At 38.0% G+C, this 24,768-nt stretch overlaps 1 protein-coding gene and 1 long non-coding RNA gene across 9 annotated transcripts in view; one reads left to right on the top strand and one right to left on the bottom strand.

The window, feature by feature from the left end:
• The window catches only part of LOC128077361 (uncharacterized), a 189,300-nt gene that overhangs the window by 71,743 nt on the left and 92,789 nt on the right, over positions 1 to 24,768 (top strand). The window lies entirely within an intron of this gene.
• LOC128077358 (von Willebrand factor D and EGF domain-containing protein-like) overlaps positions 22,651 to 24,768 on the bottom strand; it is a 287,642-nt gene continuing 285,524 nt past the window's right edge. For 5 of the 8 annotated variants that reach the window (XM_052676473.1, XM_052676478.1, XM_052676472.1 and 2 more), the window contains one exon: positions 22,846 to 22,859. Coding sequence is in view for 2 of the 8 variants with exons in the window: in XM_052676477.1 (XP_052532437.1) it covers positions 22,834 to 22,859 (26 nt within the window). In the remaining 6 variants the exon portion in view is untranslated. Of the gene's footprint in view, positions 22,860 to 24,768 lie in introns of all 8 variants that reach the window. The other 3 variants (XM_052676475.1, XM_052676477.1, XM_052676476.1) reach the window with 1 other exon arrangement.

Below are 24,768 nucleotides of genomic sequence, written 5' to 3'. Positions count from 1 at the left end.
AAGGGATGCCATAAAAATAATTGGAGCTATGCCTGGGGATAAAAACAATCACCAACAAAAAACCCCATAGGTCCAGCATTCAAAAAATGGTCCAAACAATGCAATCGTGTGAGTACTGAAGTTTCAAATCATGTCAGTGTCCTTGTTATTCATGGTAGTTGCACGGAGAAAATCTGAACAGCAAATGTTCCTAAGCAATTGGCAAAGGCAGTGCATTTAATATCGTACAAAATGTACATTTAATTGACAGCACTTTGTAATATATACAGAGTGACATGTTTCTTCGAGGACTTGTTCTTCCTCAGACTGTTTTAGAACACCTTTATTTCACTACCATTATCTTTTACAGGAATAATATTTTTCCTTCTTTGTGGGTAAAGCATAAAATTAAGCTCATTCCTCGCACCCCAGGTCCCACTGCAGGTTAAAGATGCGCTTTGTTTTAATCGTGCTTAAATCTCACTAAGGTGAGAGAGGGACTCTCGAGTGCTTAAAACTAAGTACAAGTTAAGTGCTTTGCTGGAGCGAGTCGGAGGAAAAAGCACTTGGCTGGATCAGGGCCTTATAGCATCATGGTGGGATTAGTGGCGTGATTACAAGTAGCTTTTTGTGTTTTAAGTGTTTATTAAGTTAGAAGCCAGGGAGAATGTTGCAGCTTTAGATAGTCTTCCATAAAGATTCATTCGTTTTCCTCTTATTTTAAATTAAAAATTCCTTATTAGTGTGCATTCTTTTCATGTACTTGTGATTGCTCTTTGCCCTTTATGTATGTTTAGTGCTGTTTTCCACTCTTTATGCAAACTAGGAAGTTAGGCAATAAAGCTAGAGACACAAGCAGGTATTATGTGATAATTGAACACAATGTCGGTGTTACGATGCAAGTAATGCAACTCAAGGTCTCTTATACTTCAGTAGCTAGACAGTAATTGCCTGATGGTAATCATGATAACTACACTCCCTGGAGTTACTTTACTGCTGTTAAGAAATATCTTCTGGATCTCTTACATGAGCATGATGAAAACCCCCGCACTCAATTATTCTACTGAAAGTTGAATGAATATGATGCATGTTCCCTGACATGGTGATTTACACAAATAGAAGTTTTATTCTGCAAGGAGGGATAATATTTTAAAGCAGAAATAATTAAATCCATTGCGGAAACTTCATTCATCGCTGAGTGTGGGGTGGTCTTATTTGCAGAGCAAGCATTTTATTACCTGTATATCACCTGCATTGCATTCCTCAGCATGTGGGGATGTTACAATAACTGATTATATTAAGACCTTACTTTTGAAAAATGTGGTCACAAGGAGCGATCAGTTCAGATTTGGTGTGAGGAGTGAATGGAGATTACATCCAGTTAATTTTTTTTGGCAAGTCTGTCCCTCCTGTATGAGTGATGAAGCCTTCCTGTCAGCGCAACCTGATGGAGCTGTAGGTGTCCCTGCTCGTTGCAGGGACACCTACATATGACCTTTACAAGTCCCTTCTAAATGAATTGATTCCATAGGTCTATGGTTCTTACTCCAGGTAGCTGTGGCTGCTGTGCCCCAGGTGGGCTGCTTTGGTTCGTGGCTGCTTTGCTAGCAGCTGTGTGGTTTAGGCCATCTAAACCAGGCTTTGGAATGTGTTCAGAGAAGGGTAGTGAAACTGGTGAGGATTCTCGAGCACAAATCTTATGGGGAGTGGCTGAGGGAACGGGTTATTTAGTCTGGAGAAGAAGAGGCTCAGGGGAAACTTTCTACAAAGACTTGAATGAATGTTGTGTTGAGATGGGGGTTGGCCTCTGCTCCCCCATAACTAGTGATAGGGTTAAAGGGAATGGCCTCACATTGCACCAGGGGAGCTTCAGGTTGGATGTTGAGAACAATTTGTTCTCCAAAAGAGTGATGAGGTGCTGGAATGGGCTGCCCTGAGTGATGATGGAGTCACTGTTCCTGGAGATGTTCAGGAAATGTTTAGATGTTGTGCTGAGGGAAGTGGTTTAGTAGGAAATACAGATGACAGGTGGATGGTTGGAGTGGATGTTATTAGAGGTCTTTTCCAATCTTGGTTATTCTGTGATTCTGTCTGCTGGATGCAGTGATGACCATAACCTGCTGACTTCAGGGGCAGGATGTTGCTTGTTCTCCTTTGGTAACAACATAACTCCTAGACTGAAGTGGACTGCTTTGGGTCTGGTACTTTGTCTCTGGCATTTTCCAGTAACAGACGCTAAGTAAAGGAAGCAGGAGGATTGTAAGGCAAACGTTCCCTTGTCATACTTACTCAGCTCAAGGAAGTAAGATAGCACGTTACTAAGGAGTGCTTACCTTTGGACCATGCCTGGCAGCCCTGATAAATCTGCCTAATGCTTTTCAAGATCCATCTATTTAGATTTCCTCAAAATTCATTAGCAGTGAGTTCTACAACTAAAATGCATTAGGTAAACCAAAACCAACAAATGTTTCTGTGTACAGCCTGGAGGTTACTTCTGTTTGAAAGAAAATATTCACCTCTGATAACAGTATGTGTGCATAAGGAAGGCTGTCCTACAATGTCTTCTTCTCTAACCGTGTCCTCCTTGCTTCTGATCCTTATCACAGTCCCCCTGCTGTTTTCCAGGCTGAATGTTTTCACTAACTTATTTTCCTGCCTATCTTCTAAAGGGATGCGAGTGTCTCAGTTTATGTACCTAAAGGTGCACAATTTCCCCTTGCCTTTAAACTGGTTCCCTGTTTACTTATTTTACGGTTCTGCCCAGTCGTTGTAGTGTGAAAAGTAATGTGTAATTATTCTTTTCTGTGCTATTCGTGTTTTGATTGTTGCTGTCTTTTCCAGTCTGATGAGTCTTTGTGCAGTGCCACCTCTTGTGGGAGCTGATCGGTGCAGCCATGTGTCAAATAGGGCTAAGAAGATATTTGTGTTACAGGCGATTTTGTGACTGACTTGAGCTCTTTGAAATCACTGGATAGGCCTATGTTCTATTTATTATCCTTTTCTTTTTTAGGTTAATGCAGATACTTACGTACACAGCAGTTTCCTTAGGATGTCAGAACTGTCTGAACTGAGTTTTCAGAGGCGGTTGCATCTTATTTTCTTTTGCAACACCTCGTCCAACACTAACAATAACCTTGGTAGCAACGTTACCGAACCGTTTAATTTAATTAGATAATCCATTACTCAAGATTGCACACATCCAGCAGAAGCAGGGGAATTTCTTTCCCAACTGGCAGCAGCTTTCTTACAGGTCTTGGAGAACACACAGTGTTGCAAACCGCTATTCCCTGCTGCATTACCAATGGCTTTGGCGAGTTTCTGAGCAATTGAGCAGTGAGCTAAATCCTCATTTCTGTATGATGATGATATACATACCGGTAGAGCTTCATTGGTTTCAGTGGGATTTCTCTAGACATGTATCAGTTAATTTTTCTGATGCTTTTCAAAGAAATCAGAAGGGTTAATGACAGTGTATATGTCATTAATGACAGTGTATATGTCATTACATGTCATATGACATGTACATGTCTGTACATGTCACAAGATTAAAAAAAAAAAAAAAAAGTTTACATTTAAAGCATACTAAAACAATGACTGAAAAAAAGCATGTTTTTGATGATTATACAAGTCAGTCAGCTCTTTGGGAAGCCTTCATCTTCTCTGAAAATGGTGATCCAAACTGGTCCAACGTAAATCTCAGAAGTGTTCACATCTTATGGAGTCTGATGTTGCCTCAGAGATTTGAGCCCTCATCTTTCTTAATGAAAATGGAAAATGCTTTTTTAAAGCACTACAGTGAAGATATCCTATGGCTGGATTTGAAAAATGACTCCTGTAAGTCATCTCTAGTTTCTGCCTCCCTCTGTTTTTGAAAGCCGTTCTTATAGAACTATGCAAATTATTTTAAATAGACCTCAGGCTAGTGCCACTGTTTCAAATGCATAACAATAGTGTGAAAGATGTAAGCATGCAGTTTAATTTATTTGCAATGGAAGGTTTGTGCTTATCATATTTACTCCTTTTTTCTCTCTCCTTTTTTGAAACGGAGAATTAATCTGTGAGAGGGAAGCAGACCTAGAGTTGTGCTCATGGACCCATGTACCTCTCCTGAGTGTAGAGCATGGGGAAGACAGGGAACACACTAATGTTTCTCTACCGTAACCACCTCCATTTTCTTCCTCTAATGCTTTGTTTCCTGCACTAATATTCTAGTTCTTTTGACATAATGAATGAGCTTAGGGATTTGAAGGAGTTTTGGTACCATTTGTTTTTTATCCTAAAGGAAAATACAAACCCTTCTGTTAGATAGGACTCTGCATAAAAATAAGTGTTTCTGTAGTACAGAGTTGAAGGTGACCTATGGTAATAACGGATACAAACTTTTTCAAGCTGAAAACATTCCTCCCTAGGTTTTTGTTTGTTCTGACTAACACTTTTCTCTAATGCCTAAGATACTGCATACTATTTAAAGCGTGCAGTATCTAAATGGTGGTAGATAATTGAGCATCTTAATAGACTTTCATCCAGCAAGAATTGTTTATTGATGTAGTTGGTGGGAAAATTGAATTGAATATGGATAAAAATAGATTTTCTAGTTTGACTTTTTAAGATTGAGAATGAAAACAAATATTTTGCCAAGTCAAAAACTGGAAAAATATTTGTTTATGCCAAAAAGGGTGTTTGTTTGCAGCCTGCTAATGAACAGCATAAGAAATAATCATTTCAAATGAGAGCAGAATCAAGAGGTTTTTTTAAGAAGGTAAGAAGCTAGCCTGCTTCTCCTTTTTCTTGCATTTTCTCTTCAAGTTCTGTGCTAAGAATCACCTAATTTTATTTTTTTTACAGTCCAGTGTACATTTCTTTGCTTAGCTGTACCTTTATATGAGAAACAACATTTATTTTAATATTACTCTGTGCTGTTGATCAATATTTATGCTATTAACCAAGCAGCTGTAAAACAACCTGCTTGTTCTAATACTTAACTGAAATATTTCTTTATTCTTTCTACAAATTGCTCCTTTGCATCTCCTGTTTATTGAGAGAATAGGTCATTTTATATCTTCACAGCTAAAAATCATTGAGGAGTCAATAGCAGCTGGTGCTCAGAGGAGTGGCTGAAATGCTCTGAGCAGAGATGGGAAAGGATGGTATGACTCTCCTTCCCATCCAGAGAAATCTTGATGGGATGAGAGGCTGGCTTGGTCCTTTGAGTTGGAATTTGTCCTCAGTATCCATAAAAGCAGGTCTGAGACCCATATGCTCACAGAGTTCTTAACAAACTCATTAATATTCACAAATGTGCACCAGGAATTGGAAGGATGAACTAATGAGAAATGATTAAGAGTTAAATATGCATAGAACAGCTTAGCAACTATTAAAGCAAAGGACACAGTAGTTGCCTGCAAATAGAGAATGTAAATAAAAAGGGCAGAGGAATTAGTGAGGTTGGTTCTGGAACTAATGGAATAATACACAGCAAAGTTGTTGTCTTCTTGCTTATTAAACTTTCTTTTAAGCTCCAATGCAATAGGCAACACTGGAAAGAAAAATGAGAGGGAAATTTTAGGATAATTGGATAAAATAGGAAATAAAACATCCGGACTCTGTCCCAAATGTCAGGTTTAAACGATGCTCTCTGCATGTGAAATCTTTTGAAAAAGGCAAGAAGGGGGAGCTGCTCAGTGCCCAAGGAAATGGTGGAGCAAGTTTTGGTGATGTGACACGTGAGGGATGAGGAGGTCGCTGGAGCAGCTAGCATTGGTTTGCAGACAGAGAATTGTGCTTGACTGGCGCTTTCCCTGATAGAAAGGACTCTATCTGAGAACCAGGTGACAGTGGTGAGTGCCATTTAGCTCCAAATTAGCGTGACTGTCAAGAAAGATCCCACAGAATCCTCTGAAACGGAGGCCCTTGGAGATAGCCTGGCAAGAACACATCTAGAATACTATGGCCAGTGCTGTCTGAGCATGAGAGAGCTGCATCATCCCATCCACCCTTATGATCAGAAGCCATTTATAAGAGTTTTTGTATTGGATGCAGGTGTACTGCAAGAGTTTTTTTTTATATTTATTGTTCTAATTTAGTTGACAAATTGATGCTACTCTAAAGCCAATGTTCTGTTAAATCTGGCTTGCTTGAAGTAGTACTTTACAGGTGAAACACTTGAATAATTGAAATGTGCATGACTGTTATGCTTCTTCCTGTGATTCACGTGCCTTTGAATGTATTCAGCAAGATTTACTTTAATACCAAGCATCCTACAGTAGAACATTTCAGTACCGTCTGTGTATTTAAGATGCTGTAATTCTGTTTGGCAAGTCAACTAAATGAACCACCAGCAAACAGAATTAGTGCATGGGCTTTCAAAGTTCTGTATCTGTAAAACAGTTCTGAGTGGCCCACCTGTGGCTCAGCGTGTGGAAGTGGCTGGGGGGCACCAGCAAGATTTCAAACTACAAGATTCTGAAATTTCATTCCTGGAAACGTTTATAAGATACATTTACCTACAAGTATGGTGAGAAGTATTCTTAAAATCCTGATTTGGATTAGATGACATAATAGACTTCTGTCTTCTCTAGAATGTATTTTATTTTAAAATTGATTGCATTATATACCCCAAATAGCTGTACTTGTGAAGATGTGAAGGGAAGAACTGTAAGAAAAATGAGAGATTTAAGTTCAGCTGTAGATTGAATATTAGTGATTTATATTGGCGTTGGTGATTTCTGTACTTGGAAGAACAAGAGTTATTTTAAATCTGAACCTTACTGTAACAAGACCATGTCAGATAGCATCAACCTCAAGTAACATTAAAAAAAAAACAACGCATGCACAAAAAACCTTTTTGCCTTTCTTACAAGAAATAGTATTATTGCAAACATGAAGTATGGAGAAAAGCCATTATTGCCTCCAAGGTGGTATGCTATCTCAATAAGACTTCTCTCTTAGACAAGAAAAATATACTTTCCCAGTCCCACATGTGCTACTAACCACCACTTACAAAACCTCTGTTTTAAAGTGCTGGCAATTTTACCTAGGGCATACACTTTACTATACTTAAAAGGTCTCTGAAGAATACTAGTAAATCTAAGGTGAACTATGAAGACCCATGAACACAATGAAGTTTAAAGTTTTGCTGTCTCCAAGTTTTTGTTATTTTTCCTTTCTTTTCAGTACACAAATCTAACTACCATCCTGCTAATATATCTTTAACATATAATTAATATAAAATTTTAAAAGAGTGGCTGAAAGAATAAATTCGTTTTTTTTTTTTTTTTCTCCCAAGAAAACACAGCAATGTGACAATAAAAACAATTAGACGTTTGAAGTAAACTAACAACATAACCAGCAATCTGTTTGGGTCATGAGCCAGAAGAGGCCATCTGGCATTCCCAGTGATAGCATGAGCAAGAGCTGCCACCTTTTATTGCATATTGATAAGGTCTAGTAACTGCTGGGTTGCTCCAACTGAATACAAAATTTCAGACGTAGTGGGTAAATGCTGCATCACAAGTTGTAATTAATGCAACAGAAGAATAACATTAGTGGGCATGTGGGCTTTCCAGTTAGAATTGATCTACTTTGCTCTGAAGACCTGGACACTGAAATTCTGCAACCAAAAGGCTTATTTAAGATAAACAAAAATTTAAGAGACTGTCTATGCAAGAATATTTTAGGAGTAATGTTTGGCTGTCAGGCTTGGCCTGCAAACTATCTCTATACAGCAATGTGGTAATGGCCTGTTAACATGAGTATCTCCAGAGGTTTCACTGGGTGATATCCTGCTGAGAACAGATGTGAGGTTTGGTGTGCTCCAGTGACAAAGCAGTTTACAAGCTACACCCTACCCCTTCAGCAGCCTGGATTTTAAATGGTTCAAAGTTTGGTTGGGTTTTTTTTGTGAGCGTGTTGGCAGTCGAAAGTGGTGCTTGTTTCACAGATGTGTTCTTTAATCTTCACTCTTATTAGGGTGACACCTTTTTGACTTTACTAGAACTTTACATGGAATTAACAAATGATATTAGCAAATAACATCTCAAGGCTTTTCCTAGTGGGGACAAGGCCTTCCTCACGAATTATGGTCCCACAATGAACATTAAACGTGTCACTCTTATCTCCTTTAGAAATACCCATATAATTTTGTTAGGGTTGAGAGCTTTTGGGATAGTAACTGGGAGAGCTGAGTTTAATAACAGAGTTAAGACGAAAAGATGATGCCAATAAGATTTCCTCTTCATTCTTACCAGTCATTTTCCTGGCATGTATTTGAATGCCTCTTAGCCTTTTATACCTAGGAGCAGAGGTTATAATAATGGCTTTAAATGTGTAATCTTGTGCAATAAAACCCCTGCCATTAATGCAAGGTTAAGTATCTGATTTTTAAACCTATCAAGGTCAAGAAAGTAAGGAGATAAAATTACCAATGCAATTTAGCTAGGAACTTTAATGTATTAACCAGTTTACAACTCCTTATATAATAACGGAGGAGCATCTGACCCAGCAGTATGAAAAACAAGTTGATAATGACTCAGCTGATTCTCCAGCTGATAGGTAAGCAGAGAAATCCATACCAATCTCTGGCAGGAACCAAGGTACTTGCAGCTCCTTGGGGTTAGACCATTGACAATTCTGCTCCTTTGAAACTTCTCTTCCCAGAAATATGGGTTTGTAAGACCCTACTGCAATTTAGAATACATGGTCTGGCATTGGCTCCATTATTCAGAAAGAGAAGAAAAGGGCCTCTTTGATTTCTATTGCTTTCTGGTGGGATTTCTTGTACCATTACAGGCAAAAGTCTGAAATATCAACTGGAGGATGCTTGCAAAATATGGATTGATCATTTTAGAGGGTGACAACCTGTCTTAGCCAATATTTTACTTTATCCAAGTATTTTACAGAATCTAAGGAAAGTGTAGGAAGAGTATTGTCTTGTTTCACACTCTTCCCTGTTTCATGGACCTTAATAAGGTCTCAAAATCATCCCTGACAATTTAGATGAATTGAACTTGTTTTTTGAACTTGATCTTGGTAAGCAGCATGATTCCTGCCTGATATTCTCATTCCTCTGTGATGTGTTTTATCTATAATTGGCTATGAAACTTTCTTTCATACTTCTGTACTAAATGAGTTTTGCAAAAAGTTTAATAGTTCCTTTGCTTGCAGTTAGTCCTTCTGCAGGAGTGTTCAAAAACAGAGAACTAGGTGAAAAACTCTCGAAGGATTCAGTGTGATGGTTTTAGTTTGCTTTTAATTAAGCTTTCTTCTTTCTCCCTTGAAGCGCAGACTCCTCTGAGGCTTGACATGTACTGTAAGAATTTCTCACTGTAATTCACATCAGCCCATTGAAAGCTACAGTGAGACTCAAATCACAGCCCATCTTCCAGGAACTGAGGCCCAGGGATCACTCATCCATGATGGGTACAAATTGTTCGAAATGAGCCAAAACAGAGCGTGAATTTAGCTTCAACCCAAATTTTAGTCACTAAGCTTATTTCCTTAACAAAAACATGGGTAATTATGTGCTAATTTGCTGCGTGCTGATTTGAGCTTGTGCTGATGCTCATTTGCTCACCCAAAGCCTCAGCCCATCCTAAGAGAGAAGTTGCAGTTAAACAAAATTTATTTCATGCTTCTTGGGTGATCTTTGCAATTTTTACCTTTCCCCCTCCATTCTGATATCACCAGAACAAACTGGTTCTTACCTATCTCCTTGATTGCCTTCTTTCTCTCCCTTCCCACCCACTTCTGTGGTGTTGTGTGCCCACCTCCTCTGTTGTTATATCACTGAAAGTGATAGGGAGAGGGTATGCAGCAAGAAGGAAGGACCTCTTCCTTCCAGGATGTTTCTTACACTCATCACGTTCGGGTCAGGGCTTTTGTTTGCCTCATGGCAGCTCACATACTGATAGACAATATTTTGGACAAAAGTTTATTTCAGGCTGCAGATGTTAGTTGTTTTGCTGGAAGATTATCAAAAATTGCAAAAGAAGAGAACTGTTGCCAGGCTGAATTCTCATGTGCCAAGGATGAATTTTCACTCCTAGTAAAACTCGAAATCAGAGCAAATCCAGGATTCTGCTCTGCATTTGGTCTAAGGACAAGGGGATTCATAGCTCTTTAATTCATGAGACATGATGTCTCACTGAAACATGGATGATTTAAATGCGGTGAGGTGCAGAATGCATAAGAAAATAGAGAAATATAGGGAGGCAGCTGTGTTTACAGTGTCTTGGTTCTCTGAAAATCCTTATGTGTGAGTGACGCTTATGGATGTACTGTTGCAGTGGGTAATGGTGAGAACTGACTAGAGAACTGGTGGACCATAAGGGATTCATTCTCCATTATTCCTTTTCATGAGGTTATCCTTTTAAAGGAAAAAATTTCAAAGCAAGGAAAGCTCTTTATACATCTTAATTATGGAGGTCATTGAAGTATAGAACTTTTTAATACCTTTGCTGAAGGTCTGTAGCAAATTTGTGGTGGACTTAATATTTTAATCAAGTTTTATGTTTTCACTAAAAAAAAAAAAAACAAAAATTCTTTTTTTCCCCTCTTCTCTAATCCTAAACTCAGTCTGCACAGTTTTTACACAGACTTTCTGAATTAGATCTGTAAAAATGGGAGGGTCTTCCAAGATGGCATGTACTGTAAAGTCATTTCTGTAATACTTTCTACTCCCTTCTATGATATGAGTGGCTGGATGTGATGATCTCTAAGGTCTTTTCCAATGTAAATGATTCTGTGATTCTATTAAATAAAACTTAGCCATGAATATTTGGAAATGGAAGAAAGAATAATGGTGATCTTCAAGACAACAGCGAAAGAGAGAACAAGGTACATGCCAATAGACTGACCACCTTATGTCCCCTAGTACAAGCAAGATGTCAGAAGAATACTACCCCAGAAAAATCTCTGTATAGACAAGGCCAAGGAGAATGCATCACACTTAAGCATTTTCCAGGAGTTTATTTCCATTTGTTTGTTTATCTATTTGTGACCACCACGTTTTGCAGTCGGAAAGAGGCAGAGACAAACATGCATGCTTATAATGGCTCCCGTGTATATTAGTTATGGAGACAGCAGATTTCATAAACACATTTTTTGCTTGAGTTGTTTGTCATAGGCTTGTACCTATGTTTAGTGTGTTTCTGTTCTGTAAGATAAATACGTAGCTACAGAATGGGGTGATGCACGTTTAAATCCTGTATGATAATGGACAGTTTCAGAAAGACAGAAACTGAATGTTATGCATTTTATTGAAGCTTTGTGAAGTTGCATGCTTCAGTTTCCTACAAACCAGTAGGGCTAAGTCAAAGTTCACAAAGATGGGAAATTTTAGAGAAATAAACCTCTAGGTTTTTGTCTTCTGCCTCTTGCTGTCTGAGAAGTGAGAACTGTGACAACAATAAGGTTTATTACACAGACTTTGCGGTATTTCAGGCTGTTGCTGCTTCGTGCTGTTTTATTCTAGCATTAATGCTAGATGCCAACTCGCAAGAAGCTCTGAGGGGGCAGTGAGTTTTACACCTCAGTGATACCTTTCTGTTAATGGGCTGTATTAGATGTGAAACCATACTAAGCTAAAATGAGGTTCGGGTTTGTTGATAAGTTGTTCCTTGAGCTCAGGTATAAAGCGGACCATAAACACTATAACAAGTTGGAAAGGAGGTACTGTCTCCTTATCTTTTTAAATGCCACCTTGAGTAGAATTTAAAATGTCTTGTCTTTCATTCATTTGGAACAAAATGAAATTCTGAGAAGTATTATGTTAAAAAAAAAATATATATATATTTTTTTTGCTGGCCAACACCTGAAATACCAAGTGTTTCCTCAGCTTTTCTTAGTGTTTGCTTTTAAAGATGGAAGGAATGGTTTATTAGAGCACAACTTTGCATTTGCTATGACAAAAACTATAACACAGATTGTACAATGTAGATTGAACAATTTGGAAATACAACAAAGCATTTCAATATGAATATAATAATAAGAACAATTTTTGTTTATTGTGACATACAAGTCATGCAAGTTGAATACTGAGTTTTATTCTACCTCGTAATCAGTGACTACAGTATTTCTTTTAATACAATCATTTAAAATACTCTGGCTGTTCATCTTATAGAAAATAATCAGGATTTGAGCAGCGTAGCTCTAGACAATACATTAAATAATTTCCTTCCTTCCTTCCCCTCTTCCTCCCTTCTTTCCCTTCCTCCCTCCATGCATCCTTCCCTTCCTCCCTCCATCCCTGTTTTCTTTCACACAGTCTCTTACATGAAGTTCAATTAATGAAAAATGATAAAAATGTAAAATGTCACTTTGCTTTTATAGCTTTTCTTTGCCACCAGGAATTCATTATTTTCCTTGTAAAATTGACATTTTTTAAGGGGGAAAAAAAAAATTCATCAAGTATCCCCACTAATTGGAAAACTGTGTGTGTGATATAATGTGATACAAAGTAGTCAAGGCAGTGCAAGTCTCCAAGGGACATTAAAAGTTAACAAGCCCTGCTTGTGTGGAGCTGACAGTGACATTTGAAATTCAACAGATTAGTAGGTGATACATTATTACTCTCTTCTGATTATCATAACTCTACAGTCTATTTATGTATTTTTAAAAGAAATTAGCAGGCATGATGCTTGTGGTGTTTCTTCCTTCTTTATCTCCAACCTTTCCTTCTCATCCCCTGGTATCTCCAGCAGAGGCTGTCTGCACAACTTTTTCTCATCGTACGGGCAGAGTTAGTAGCAGTGTTTTAAGCTATTGGATTTTTATTAGGGAAGACACCTCAGTGAAGAGCAGGAAATCTGCTCTGCAGCCAGAAAGTAAGAAACAGACGTTTTATGGCAGACCACGGCTCTTCCTGTGACCATATAGTGCACCAGATGAAGCAGAGGTCCCATGGCAGAGTGGGTTCTTGTAATCGCTGCTCATGTCTACTTCTGTTGGAAAGAACTGTAAAGAGTACACATAGTTCTGGCATTACATGTTGTGGACAGGCTGATTTTGGTACTTTTAAAAGAGAAATGGCTCACTTTTAGGACAAAAATAAACTGTGATGTTGTCTCATCGGCTGTTGCTACAGACTATTGTGTTTTCAAACCTGAGTCTCCAGTTTGCATTGCAGAAGCAAATGCATCATCTGACAAACTCCAGAGTCAGTGCAGCACAGCTTTGTGGTGGTGTCTTTGACCAGTCTGGGCAAAAGAACTCATTTGTTTTGTTGTTTTGCTCTGTTATTCCTGCTCTGAAGGGCAGCCTGAGTGCTGCTCTTCCGAACAGCAATTCCTTCAGGAAATGGGTGTGTGCAAAGATGTCTCCATGTGCTCCCTGTACATGTGTTTCTGATCAGGCCTCCTGTAGAGTTGGGGTAGCACAGATCAGAGTTTCCATGGCAAATAATGTCCTACAGCCAAATGAAGTTGTGCTGTACTGGCTTAATGAACTTGCATGGTTAAATGCTCCCTGCTCGTTTCTGTTCTGTATGTGCTTTGCTGTATATAAACACTAGCAAAACAGGATTTTCTGCTCAGAATGAGGCTTGACAGTTTTAAGTGTTGATGTTGAGTAGGATAGCAAAAAATTTCCTTTGCAGCTCATCAGCAGCTGGGTTTTGTGTGAACGTTTCTGTCCATGACACTCAGTACCCATGAAAATGAGGCTGCTCAGTCTTCTCATAAATATCCAATGAGCTATAATGTCATCAGTCTTCCTAGAAATAAAATATTAAACACTGTAAATGGTATTTGACCTCTATTACAGTGTCTGGAGGATTAGAAATGCTCCAGTTTCAAGCAGCGTGCCGTCAGTTGTGCCCTGAGCTGTGTGTTTGCTGGAGGTAGGGGATGACTGGAAAGAGAGCAGCTCAAGCAAATACTGCCTTTCCTCCAGGACCTGCCATCCACATTGTGCTTGTGTGCTTTCAGAAGTGTTTATGTAATATGATGGAAATACAGAAAATGTGCCACTGTCATATCTCCTGATATTATCAACAGTATGGTATCAAACCATTCCAACAGCTTTGCTTTCAGTTTTTCAGAGATAATATATTTAAAACCTATACTTGTGATTCCCTTCAGAGCACTGACAGCATGTGTTTCCAAACAAGTATGAGCTTGGAAGTAAACTGGATGTAAGAGCTGGAATTCAAAATGATTTTGGTATATTTGGAGCAGTTGTATGATTAAAATAACATGTGTTCAAACAACGGAAAATGCAACATACTGCACTTTGTGGGAATACCAGTTGGGTAGATGTCATTTCTGGACAGGGCTCTGCATATGCTGGTCTACTGGGAAGCATCCTTGCCATGGCAGGAGGTTGGAACCAGGTGGGCTTTAAGGTTCCTTTCCAATCCCAACCATTCTGTGATTCCATAACGTATTTTCTTTTCTAAAAGTTGTTTACGTGGTTAGAAAGAAATGATTTTTTTTGGTGGTAAATTCTTAAAATAAGCACATAGATTTCCAAACAATATTCTAAATCTCAATTTTGATCTGATTGTGTCTATTTGAGTTATACATTATTTTACCTATACACTGCTACTTAAAACGTGCATTCTGCCCAAGAAAAGTCCAGTTGGATTTGTGCTCTCCCATAGTTACTTCTATCCAATTGAAGTAAACAATCATTTTGTAAATTTCAATGGAAGTCTATTATTTAATAATATTTTACCTTTTGTCTGAGGTAACTCTTGTAATTTTGTTAGCATAAAGTAATCCCTTAGTTTTTATGGCATGTTCAATAACGACACCATGATTTTCAATAAAATATTGAGTCCTTGTCTCAAATCCCAATGCCTACTAGGCATCTTTCTAATTTGGAAATAATTTCATGGCTATTTTTGTTTAATATTATTGTCTGATAAGTCCTCAGACTGAAACTCAATTAGAAGCTCTATTCTTCAAACTTCCTTTCTGTTCCCACATAAAAAAGTATAATCTTTTGGAATCGAATTTTACTTTTATGAGTATATACTTCTATACTTTTTTGCTGGTTTGTTAGATCAGTTGAACTTTTGTAGTATACTGAACAGTTTCTATTATCTTTATGCTTTTTCTCTGGAGCTCAAGGAGGAAATGCGTATGTTTTTTAGGTAGGTAAACTGATGTTTGTGATGCGTTTTGATTACCTGACACAAGGGCAAGACCAAAGCTCCAGTATAGATGAGGCTGTGTTATAAAGCATGTGGAGTGGCTACAGGGAGTTGTGGGAAGCTTGGACTGGAATAATTTTTAGCCTGGTTTTGGCAGGGCAAGTAAGGCTGTGTGCTGCCCACTGCGGCTGTAGTCAGAGCATTCTCCTTTCCTTTGGGCACCTTACTTTGTGTGTGTGAGGGCTGAGGCTCTTTGATCCTGAGTGAGGTTGAGCTCAAAATTAGCCTGAAAACTTTGTGAACTCTTGTTTAATTTGTTTTGCTGTTGTTTTAGGTTTTTCTTTCCTCAACTTTCTGTTAATAATTTTGTGCTGTTTTGCTCACTAAGAATCTGTGAGCACACCTAACTCGCATAAAATTGACTGTACTGTAGGTGCTCTCTCTCAACTAGGAAAATTTACAGCTTTTGACTCCAAATCCAAGCATGAAATGATCCAAAGTGAAACTCTGTATTTCCTGTGACCCTTTCTCCTCCAGTTAAATGTAGCCCATAGGTGTGCAGCTGTATCTTGCTGTGTCCTTGTGCCCAAGGACAGAGCTCAGCCTACAGCACCCAGACAAGCCTTCTGCATGCCCAGGCAGTAACAGATTGCAGTACTGCTGTCCTCAGTGCAGTGCTAAATTACAGATTTAAGATTTCTTTCCATGGACGCAGAAGCGCCACACAAGCATTAGGACTGGTTTGTGGTGCTACATTACTGGCATTAAGCTTTTCCCTTTAAGCTCAGGGACAGTTTCTCACATATCTCTGGGATATTTATTAGTTCTCAAATTGCTTGTTAACTGTGATGAGTAAAAGTTAATGTAGGTTCATATTATAAGTAGAGTATTAAAATAATTTTCAGTTCGCTTGAACTTTGCTTTCTCAGCTGGACTGGGGGCTAAATAGTGGCAGCATGGCCTTTTAAATACTTGCCTTACAGTTTGGTATGTTGGAGCTTGTTCAGTTCATGTATATAGAAGAAAGAGTGTGTTCATATAATATGCAGCTCAGGAGTTGTTTTTTGAAAACTTGGGTCTGAATCCCTGTTCAGGTCCCACACCTTTCTGTTCTGGTGACATTTGTCAGAGCTCAGCAGAAAATCCACTTTCCTGTTACATTATTTGTACCCCAGTACAATATTTGCAGGAATATTTGGGAAAGAAGACCAAATTTAATGATCCCTCGAGTCTCTTTTCAGTACCACTTGGTTTTGTGTTGGATTAGTTTATGTCACTGTGGTTTTCTTCTTCCTAACTCATAAAATTTCCTGAAGCAAACAGGTTAAGAACAGATTCACACATTTTCTGCAAAACTCTGGTTTAACATCTGCAGATCAATTATATCAAGTTAACTCATTGGATTTGAGTTTGTTTCTCCCAGTTATTTGAAAACACGACTGCTATGATTATGCAGAGTTTATAATCATATAATCATTCCCAGTGATAGATTCTCTCGGCTCAAGATCAGCACATATGCAACCTCTTCATGATCAATGTTTTAACCTTTCAAAGATTCCCATTCACGCATAAACATTTTTCCTCTTTAGACTGTAATCCCCTTTATGGGTCTATAATTATTTCCAATTATCTTATGTAAACCATAGTTATCTTTCTTTTTAATCTGTGCAGTCTCTAATGTAATAGCTGCTAATTTAAATCCTACCTGTCCCCCACCTCCTTCTGCTGCAGCTGTAACCTTGCTCAGATTCTTTTCTATGAGGGTTTTTTTTCTTCAAGCTTTATGACTCAAAAATTCATACTTTGAATGAATTTTTCTTACCTTGAGACAGAGCCTGGCTTTTTGTTTATTTTTGGATTCATTTTCTCCTCCAATTATTTTATTTTATTTTTTTTAAAGTAAGGAAAGTCATTCTTATGGTCTTGCTTTGTAGCATTTATATATTCTTAAGTCAGTTTTAATCCCTGTGCTTTTACCTTGTTCAGAGGTCAACCTATTCACCAAATTGTTTTATTCTACAGCAGCTTGAGCCTTGCATTATTTCAATAACTAATTGTTTTTCACCTTGATCCTCCTAGCTATGGTTTTTAACAAGAATTCTTTTAATGAATTCTGTCATGGAATCATAGAATGGTTTTAGTTGGAAGAGGTTTCAAAGTCTGTCTACTTTCATCCCCTGCTGTGGGCTGGTTGCCCCTCAGCAGCTCAGGCTGCCCAGTAACCGTCCAACCTGACCATGTGCACCTCCAGCAGTGCAGGGCTTCACCACCCTCTGAGTAAAGAATTTCCTCCTAACATCCCTTCTCTCTTTCCCCCTTCATGTTTGCATATGAAGAAAGAGAGTCAGGCCAGTTCTGAATTTCCTTTTGTATGAATAGTTCTTTGGTTATTTTTTTCCTCCTGTAGGAAATCTCTGGTGCTTCTTCATGCCACTTAACTTTGTGAACATCTAGTCTTTGTTAGCAATTTGGCCTGGTAATGTGATGGCAGTTCATAGCTGTTGAGGGGAAAATGATTGCTTGGTTTATAAGTGCATTAGCTTTTGAAAGTGTTTTAATAGAAGAAGAAAGATTTCAAGATGTTCTCTGTATTAGAGGGCAAATGAGTGTTGACAGTGGCTAGCATAAAACAGACTGCTTCATTTAGTGCCAATCAAAGCTTTTTCCAGTATCACAGGCTTAGTTAAAATTTGAAATAACCAGGTCTGGTGATCATAAAGCCACAGAAACATATACACTGATGTTTGAGATAAACTGTTGGCTTGGTACAGTGTAGGAAAGGCATGTAGCTTTTGAATGTGGTAGTGTAGTTTTACTAGCACAGTAGGACAGATCTCTCTGATACCTGTCCCAGATCATGATAGAACCAGTAGTCTTCTAAATCAATCGTGGTAATGCATGCCAAAATCTTTGGGGAAGAAAAAAAGGAAAAAAGCGAAGAGAGAAGTGCAGTGCTGAAGTGTATCCTTCTTCCTCTCTTAGGCTAGCTGATTAAAAGTGCTGATATTCTCTCAGTAAGCTTTTCATGTCTGGAATTCCTATCTCCTTGCAACAGTAGAAGTGCCATCAAGTTGCATGTTGAAACTGAAATAACCTTTATGCAGGAAAAGAAACCTTAACCAGGCATCAGGGAGATCAGTTGGAAAACCGACTGGTCCCATTGGGAACGCTATCGTGACAGAAGGGTTAGTTGTTGAGCAAGCTTAGTGCAAATATTTTGGATGAAATTAAGATAATAGAAAAGTTCTATCTGGTTCTGGCAGAGAATTTGTCTGGTGAGTATTCTGCTTTTTGTCTTTTGATGGCCACCCACCCGCATCTGGTCAAAGCATGGACTTCAGTTTGTTTAAATAAATCATACACAGAACCCATACCACACTTTCCTCTCTCCAGGGGAAGCTTGCCTAAGTTGTCAAGTCTCCCAGACCTCAGCTGTTAGAAATATGGAAACAAGAGTGATGTTTGCATCCTTTAAGACCTACTTCTCATTCTCAGCCTTCACCACCAGTGCCCAAGGACCAGATCCAATGATTTGGTTTTCCCATGCTATGGCAATGAAAGCTTGTTCTTAATAATAAACATTAATTTTGAATGTGACAGGTCATCCTTGGAGCTTCTGAGTATGAATTACCCTGCAGAAGTAACAACAGTGATCTTAGTGGTGCATATTGTTATGCACACCACACACATTCTCATTTGTCTACTCGTTCTCCAAATGATATTAATGTGAAAAAATTAATTGAGCATGAAGATGTTGTATTAAGCCCACAGAGCATATCATGCTCTACAGCTTTTGTAGTTAAATAATTTAAAGTGAAAATAATTTTCAGAATCATTCTATGTGTGTTTATTTATGTATGTGGAGTATTGTAAAGTCTATTTCATCTGGGACATGATATATGAGTTGGCAGACCCTCTCAATATGTCATGGGCTTGAATTGAGTCCAAAAATGTACTCATTTCAATCCATCATCTGCTGTTTTTTTCAGTGATCCATGTGGAACAGGGTTTTCTGGCAGGAAGGTGAAGCATTAAATACACATAGAGACCAGAGCATGCTTCCCCCTGCTCTGGGTGGTCTCTCTAGGACAGGATTAATGGCTCCTGTTGCTTAGCCACTGCTGCTGTACTTGTTTATGGACAAACCAAGGAGTTACATCTGCAAGCCCCTGGAAAGTGGTACATTTCTGGAGCAAAACTCATTCTAAAAGGAAATAAGATGCAGTATCCACCTACTGTCCTGCAGGGAGTAGATTCACTTCTTTCAGCTTTGCTTCCTAATGAGAGAAGGAAAATGAAAAGCTACTCAGTGAGAAGGATATAATATTTATCCAGCTGAAATGCCAGCCGGTATGGATACTTTTTCCATTGAAATGGTTTTCTTTGCTTCGTAAAGAATTCTCAGAGGCTTTCAGCTAGTGTATTTCAGAGATGGACATATATGTGCATACACACATATGTGCAATGATGCATACAGCCCCTCCCCCAGTCTTTTTGGCAAAGGTTAGTAAAGATAGACCACGTACAAAAATTAACTTCTTCCTGCTCGCTGTGCTCTCCTGCTCTCTAGGCAGGAGAAATATTAGCCTCAACTTCTGTTTTGAAAACCATGCAAAATCAATGAAAATTCAAAAAGACCATAACCAGGACCTTAATGTTTAAACATCTATATGAATATCACAGATAAGTTAAATCTACCAGTAACTGTGCTCTTAAAAATGATGACATTAAGCAAAATACCCCCCAACAACCTAAAACCAACCCCCAACACCTCCCACTTCTACTATTGCAAGTGAGTGTGATTTATTGTACTCAATTTTTTTGAGGGTTTATCAGGATTTGGAAATAAATGTTCAGCAAACAAAGACTACGAGAAGTCACAGTGATAATTAGAAGCTAAAAGTAAATAACATTGCTTTTAGTTTCTAGGCAGATATGTTTCCTCTTATTAGTAGAGTGCAATTAGTAAGACTGCTGCCTTAAACTCTTTGCTGAACTTTTGGACATAAAACAATAAGAGGAATGGCATATGAATGTACAAGAACATTTTGAAAAATATTCTGCTTGAGTATTTCTCAATAAGGTGCAAAACACCTATAAAATTCTACACAATAATTCTGCTTTCAAGTTGTTCTGTGTCATGTTCAATACAGAAACTGAGGGTGTAGTCATCACTGTACCTGGAAATTTAGCAAAGCATAGTGAACTGACAAGAGAAGAAAACAGCACAGGAGTGGCTAAGAGAAAAGGAGTGTTGAAATTCATCATTAGGAAAGGGGAGTTTCACAGATGTGATCTGTGACATCACATGATTGCATACCTGTAGGTTACCTGTAGTCTGATGTCAGGGAGTAACCTTGGTGTTGTCCTCTATCAACAATTCTTCTGGATTTGAAAGCACACACAAACTGTCCTCAAGGATGTAGAAGGACTTTCAAATTTTCTTAAAATAGGTGGGATGTATCTTGTCCTAAACACTCACTCCTCAAAATACAGTAAGAGGCTGCAAGGCATTGAAAGCTGTTTTAGGCTTTCAAATCCAATCTTGGCAAGGGATTTTGTTCATTAGCACTGTCTCTTGTAGACATTATGGAGGCAAGGTAATAGAAATCTTTTTTTATCGATTGGGGCTGTACTTCAAGAAAACAGTAATTGCCACCCTCAATTTAATTTGTAGATACTTATCTGGTGCCAATGTTCTGTTTTAGTATTTATGTCTTCCTGGAACTGCTAATGCGAATGCAAAAAAACTTAAATTCACATTAGCATTACTAATTGTGTTCTAGATCAGTATGAAGCTCAGATTTTCAGTTTCTAAAAGGAGCCTATAAGAAAGAAAGGGACAGACTCTTTGTCAGAGTCTGTTTCAACAGAACAAGGGGAGATGGTTTCAAACTAAAAGAGGGGAGATTTAGACTGAACTTAAGGAAGATGTTTTGTGCATTAAGAGTGGTGAGGCTGCATGGAGAGGTGTTGGATGTCTCATACCTGGAGGCACTCAAGGCCAGGCTGAATGGGGATGTGAGCACCTGATGGAACTGTGGGTGTCCCTGTTCACTGCAGGGAAGTTGGACCAAATGGCCTTTAAAGGGTCCCTTCAAACTTGAACAGTTCTGTGATTCCGTTATTGTTATTTTTATTTTCTTTTTTTTTTTTACTTAAGGAAAATATAGCACATGTTTTGGAAGACTGGTCCTTCAACTTAATGTTTGTTTAATAAGAAACTTGCAGGAAGTGTCAAGTCTAATTTATATTTTTAGTTTTTGCATTGGGAAACTATATACACTGGATCTGTTTCTAAGATAAAATGAAAGGCAGAACTTCAGAAATGAAGAACAGAAAACCATTTATTGGAAAACAGAATGGATGCATATAAAAGCATTTTGCTATATACAAAGTTAGCCATGGATAAAAAAAAAAAAGCTACTATTATGAGCTGGGCAAAAGGGAGGAGGAATGATTCTGTCAGTTAAAGTACTGGTAGTTTTTCCTAGCTTTTTCATAGCTTAATTTGCAGTATTCTGAGGTCTTTCAGTTGGTATTTTTATTCTTAGAAGTTGACAGCAAGGGTCAGATCAAACCTTACAACTACTTGCTGTTCCAACCCTGAAGGTTCAATCAAAAGATCCTTACTGTATGATCGTTCCCTTCAAATTTCTTTTGGAAGAGTGAGGGAATGTCAGAACTTCTCTATTCCTGCATCAAGACACAGATGGTTTGATCTACAGTTGCTCTGAATCACCCAGACAAATAAAAAGAGAGCACGAATGCCCAGAAGATGATTTGGGATTTACCTTACTGAACCTGAAAGATGTATGAGGTGACAGTTTAAAATGCTTTTCAAGTACATTTGTAATTAATTCTTTATTACCTTCTTTTCACACCTTCCATCTCTCTTCTGGGTTTTGTGCCACTGTTCCATCCCATCCTATGTCAAAACCATGCTGTGTGATGAAGCACTCAGAGGTAGCATTCTATAGATCTGATTTTTTTTTGTACCATTAAAAAGCTAGTTTTCTGAACTGATCCCAGGGATTAAGGTGGGATGGCTATGTGGAATCTCGAATCCTTAGTATGTCAACCACTGACTTGCATAGGAGCAACATACAGCTATGACTGAGGGCAAAAGAGAACCTGTATGTAGGTGCAACCAAAAGCCAGCATCTCATCATGCATTGTGTTGATACCTCCTTAAGTAAGTGCTGGCACATTGGCAACCTAGAAAACATTTGGCTCTAGCAGTTACTCAGTGGAATGACACTACAGACTGGAGCTAGTATCAATAAATATTATTGAGATCCTTCCCGTGGTAGTCTCTGAAATTTGTCAGTTGAAGTGGGATCTTATGTAGTTATTTTCTCTGGAGAAAACAAGCCTGTTTAAAAAAAACAGCAACAAAAACCACCAAAAAAAACTAACACCAAAAACTGGCAGAAATGAAGACATTTATATGTGCCTTCAGGTTTTAGTGAAAGCAGAGTAACAGGAAACTAAAAGACTTTGTCTTTTTAGTGGGCAGGGGTCTTCACTGTGATGATGTTACATTTGCAGATCAGGAATGTGAGTCTGGCCACAGGCAGTTTTGAAAATAGAGGTCTGTTTATTGACATATGCCTTGGTGTTTTGTTTTAGTTTTTCTTTGTGATTATAGGAGAGTAGAAGGGAGAGAAGTAGTGATGTCTTCACACTGTGTCTTCCCAAATGAAAAACGAACTCAGTTTGGGCTTATCGATACCCAAATGATTGTCTTCATTGTCCTGCTGTTATGTTATCTTCATCCTGTGGGTAGCTGCAAAAAAAAGGAAATGTATATTCAGCCTCTTATGGGGCTACAGAATAAATGTTCTTATGCATGCGGTGCAAGAAATATCACGTGTGATGTTCAAATGATTTATTGTTGCTACTCTTTTTTCTTTTGATTTTCAACATAATTATGGGCAAATCACAAGCTGCATTTTTTCACAGTTTTGACTTACATAACCAAAGATTTTTATTAACCCGGGAATGAAGAACATGTTTTTGAAAGGGACTAAGCAGTGGAGTGATGAATGGAACTGTTTCCAAAGCATGCACATAAAGTGATATCATCTAGCTAAGGCTGATTTCTGCTCCATCGCTTCAACAGGAAAATAGCTATATTGCTGAAATGATTTGGCTTAGGCTCTATTATTTGCAGTGGCGCTTGACAGTTATGGAGTTGGAATTCAATTTCTTTCATCTAAAGCAGGTGTGCTTTAAAAAAAAAAAAATCTCTGCCACTTCTGTGTAACGCATGGAGGTTGTTGGCTTCTGAAAGCATTTCAGTGCACTTATCCCATTTTCATATAGCAGAAGTTGTCCATGAATATCATCCTGGTTTAAATACATGAGTGAATTTGCTTTATCCCAAAACAAGATAATCGATGATATGGAAAGCTTTATTTTATGCTAGCACATAGATTTAAGAACCTGTTTTCAAAGGCGGTTTTATAGAAAGCTGTATTAGAAAGCACATAAAAATGTTGGTATTAATTTATTATTCAGGGCTAGAAGAAAGGTCCTTCTTAATCTTGATATATCTGTATTTGATATGACAGCTTATCCTTGATATTAACATTATGTATCCAAGTGCTCCTTTCCTTGCTGACTCTAAAATACCTTACCTTAGTTTTTGATAGTGATATATAGAGGTAGCAGTTGTTTATTTGCAAATAGTACATGGTACATTTACTTTATAGGAAAAGAGAGGGTACTTCTACAAGTGCCTGCTGGGATTTAGCAGGTCTGGTTAAAGTAAGGATTCATTTTATGTAGAAAATCTGCATGTAATATCAGAAAGAGTAATATGTATTTTTTTCAGGTCAAATAAAAATGTATGCTTGCACGTCTGGCTCATAGTACACATTTCCATATGTCTATATACACAATTATACTAAAACACATATTTGGATTTTGGATGTATATATATTTGTGTGTGTAAATGTGTGTGTATATTTACACTACACAAATATATATATGAATGAAACATAAAATGGTGCAAAAGCCCGGTCCTTCTTGGTAAAAACATGAAAATGATTCAGGATGCCTGAGCATGCACAAACCAGTATATGTGTTGAAAATATTCAGTGTTTTGATGAGGAAGCCATCAAATTTAAGCTCAATTAACTAATTAATTAATTGCATTCCTTTGTAGTAAGCAAATTGTCTGACTAATATGCACAGCATGTGTAGCTCCATTCTACTTTTATTTGACTATCCTTTTTATTTCTTATTACTTCCATGTTTTTGTAATATAATTTAGGCAAGCCATTTTCCCCTAGAACTCCATAGGTCAATAGTGTGTGTATTTACAGATGCTGAACACAGCTTGTGTAACTTGAGCGTGATGATCTGTAGTTTAATGTCTCTTGATCATAGAATTGTAGAATCATGAAGGTTGGAAAAGAATTTAAAGATCATGTAGTCCAACCATCCACCTATCACCAATGCTGCCCACTACACCATGTCCCTTAGTACCACATCTACACGTTTCTTGAATGCCTCCAAGGTTGTTGATTCAACTACCTCCCTGGGTAGCCCATTCCAGTGTTTGACCACTCTTGCAGAAAATAATGCATGTGTCAACTGATATATACAAGAAGAAAGCAATAGCAATGTTAAAGCCACTGGCTGTAGCAAAGTGCATTTTTAGATGCTACAGAAAATCAGTAGTATGTTTA

The sequence above is a fragment of the Tympanuchus pallidicinctus genome, unplaced genomic scaffold (genome assembly GCF_026119805.1).
Source record: "Tympanuchus pallidicinctus isolate F22 unplaced genomic scaffold, pur_lepc_1.0 scaffold15, whole genome shotgun sequence".
Classification (NCBI taxonomy): Eukaryota; Metazoa; Chordata; class Aves; order Galliformes; family Phasianidae; genus Tympanuchus; species Tympanuchus pallidicinctus.
Note: the sequence above shows the minus strand (reverse complement) of the source record. Positions and strands in the feature narration are given on the sequence as shown.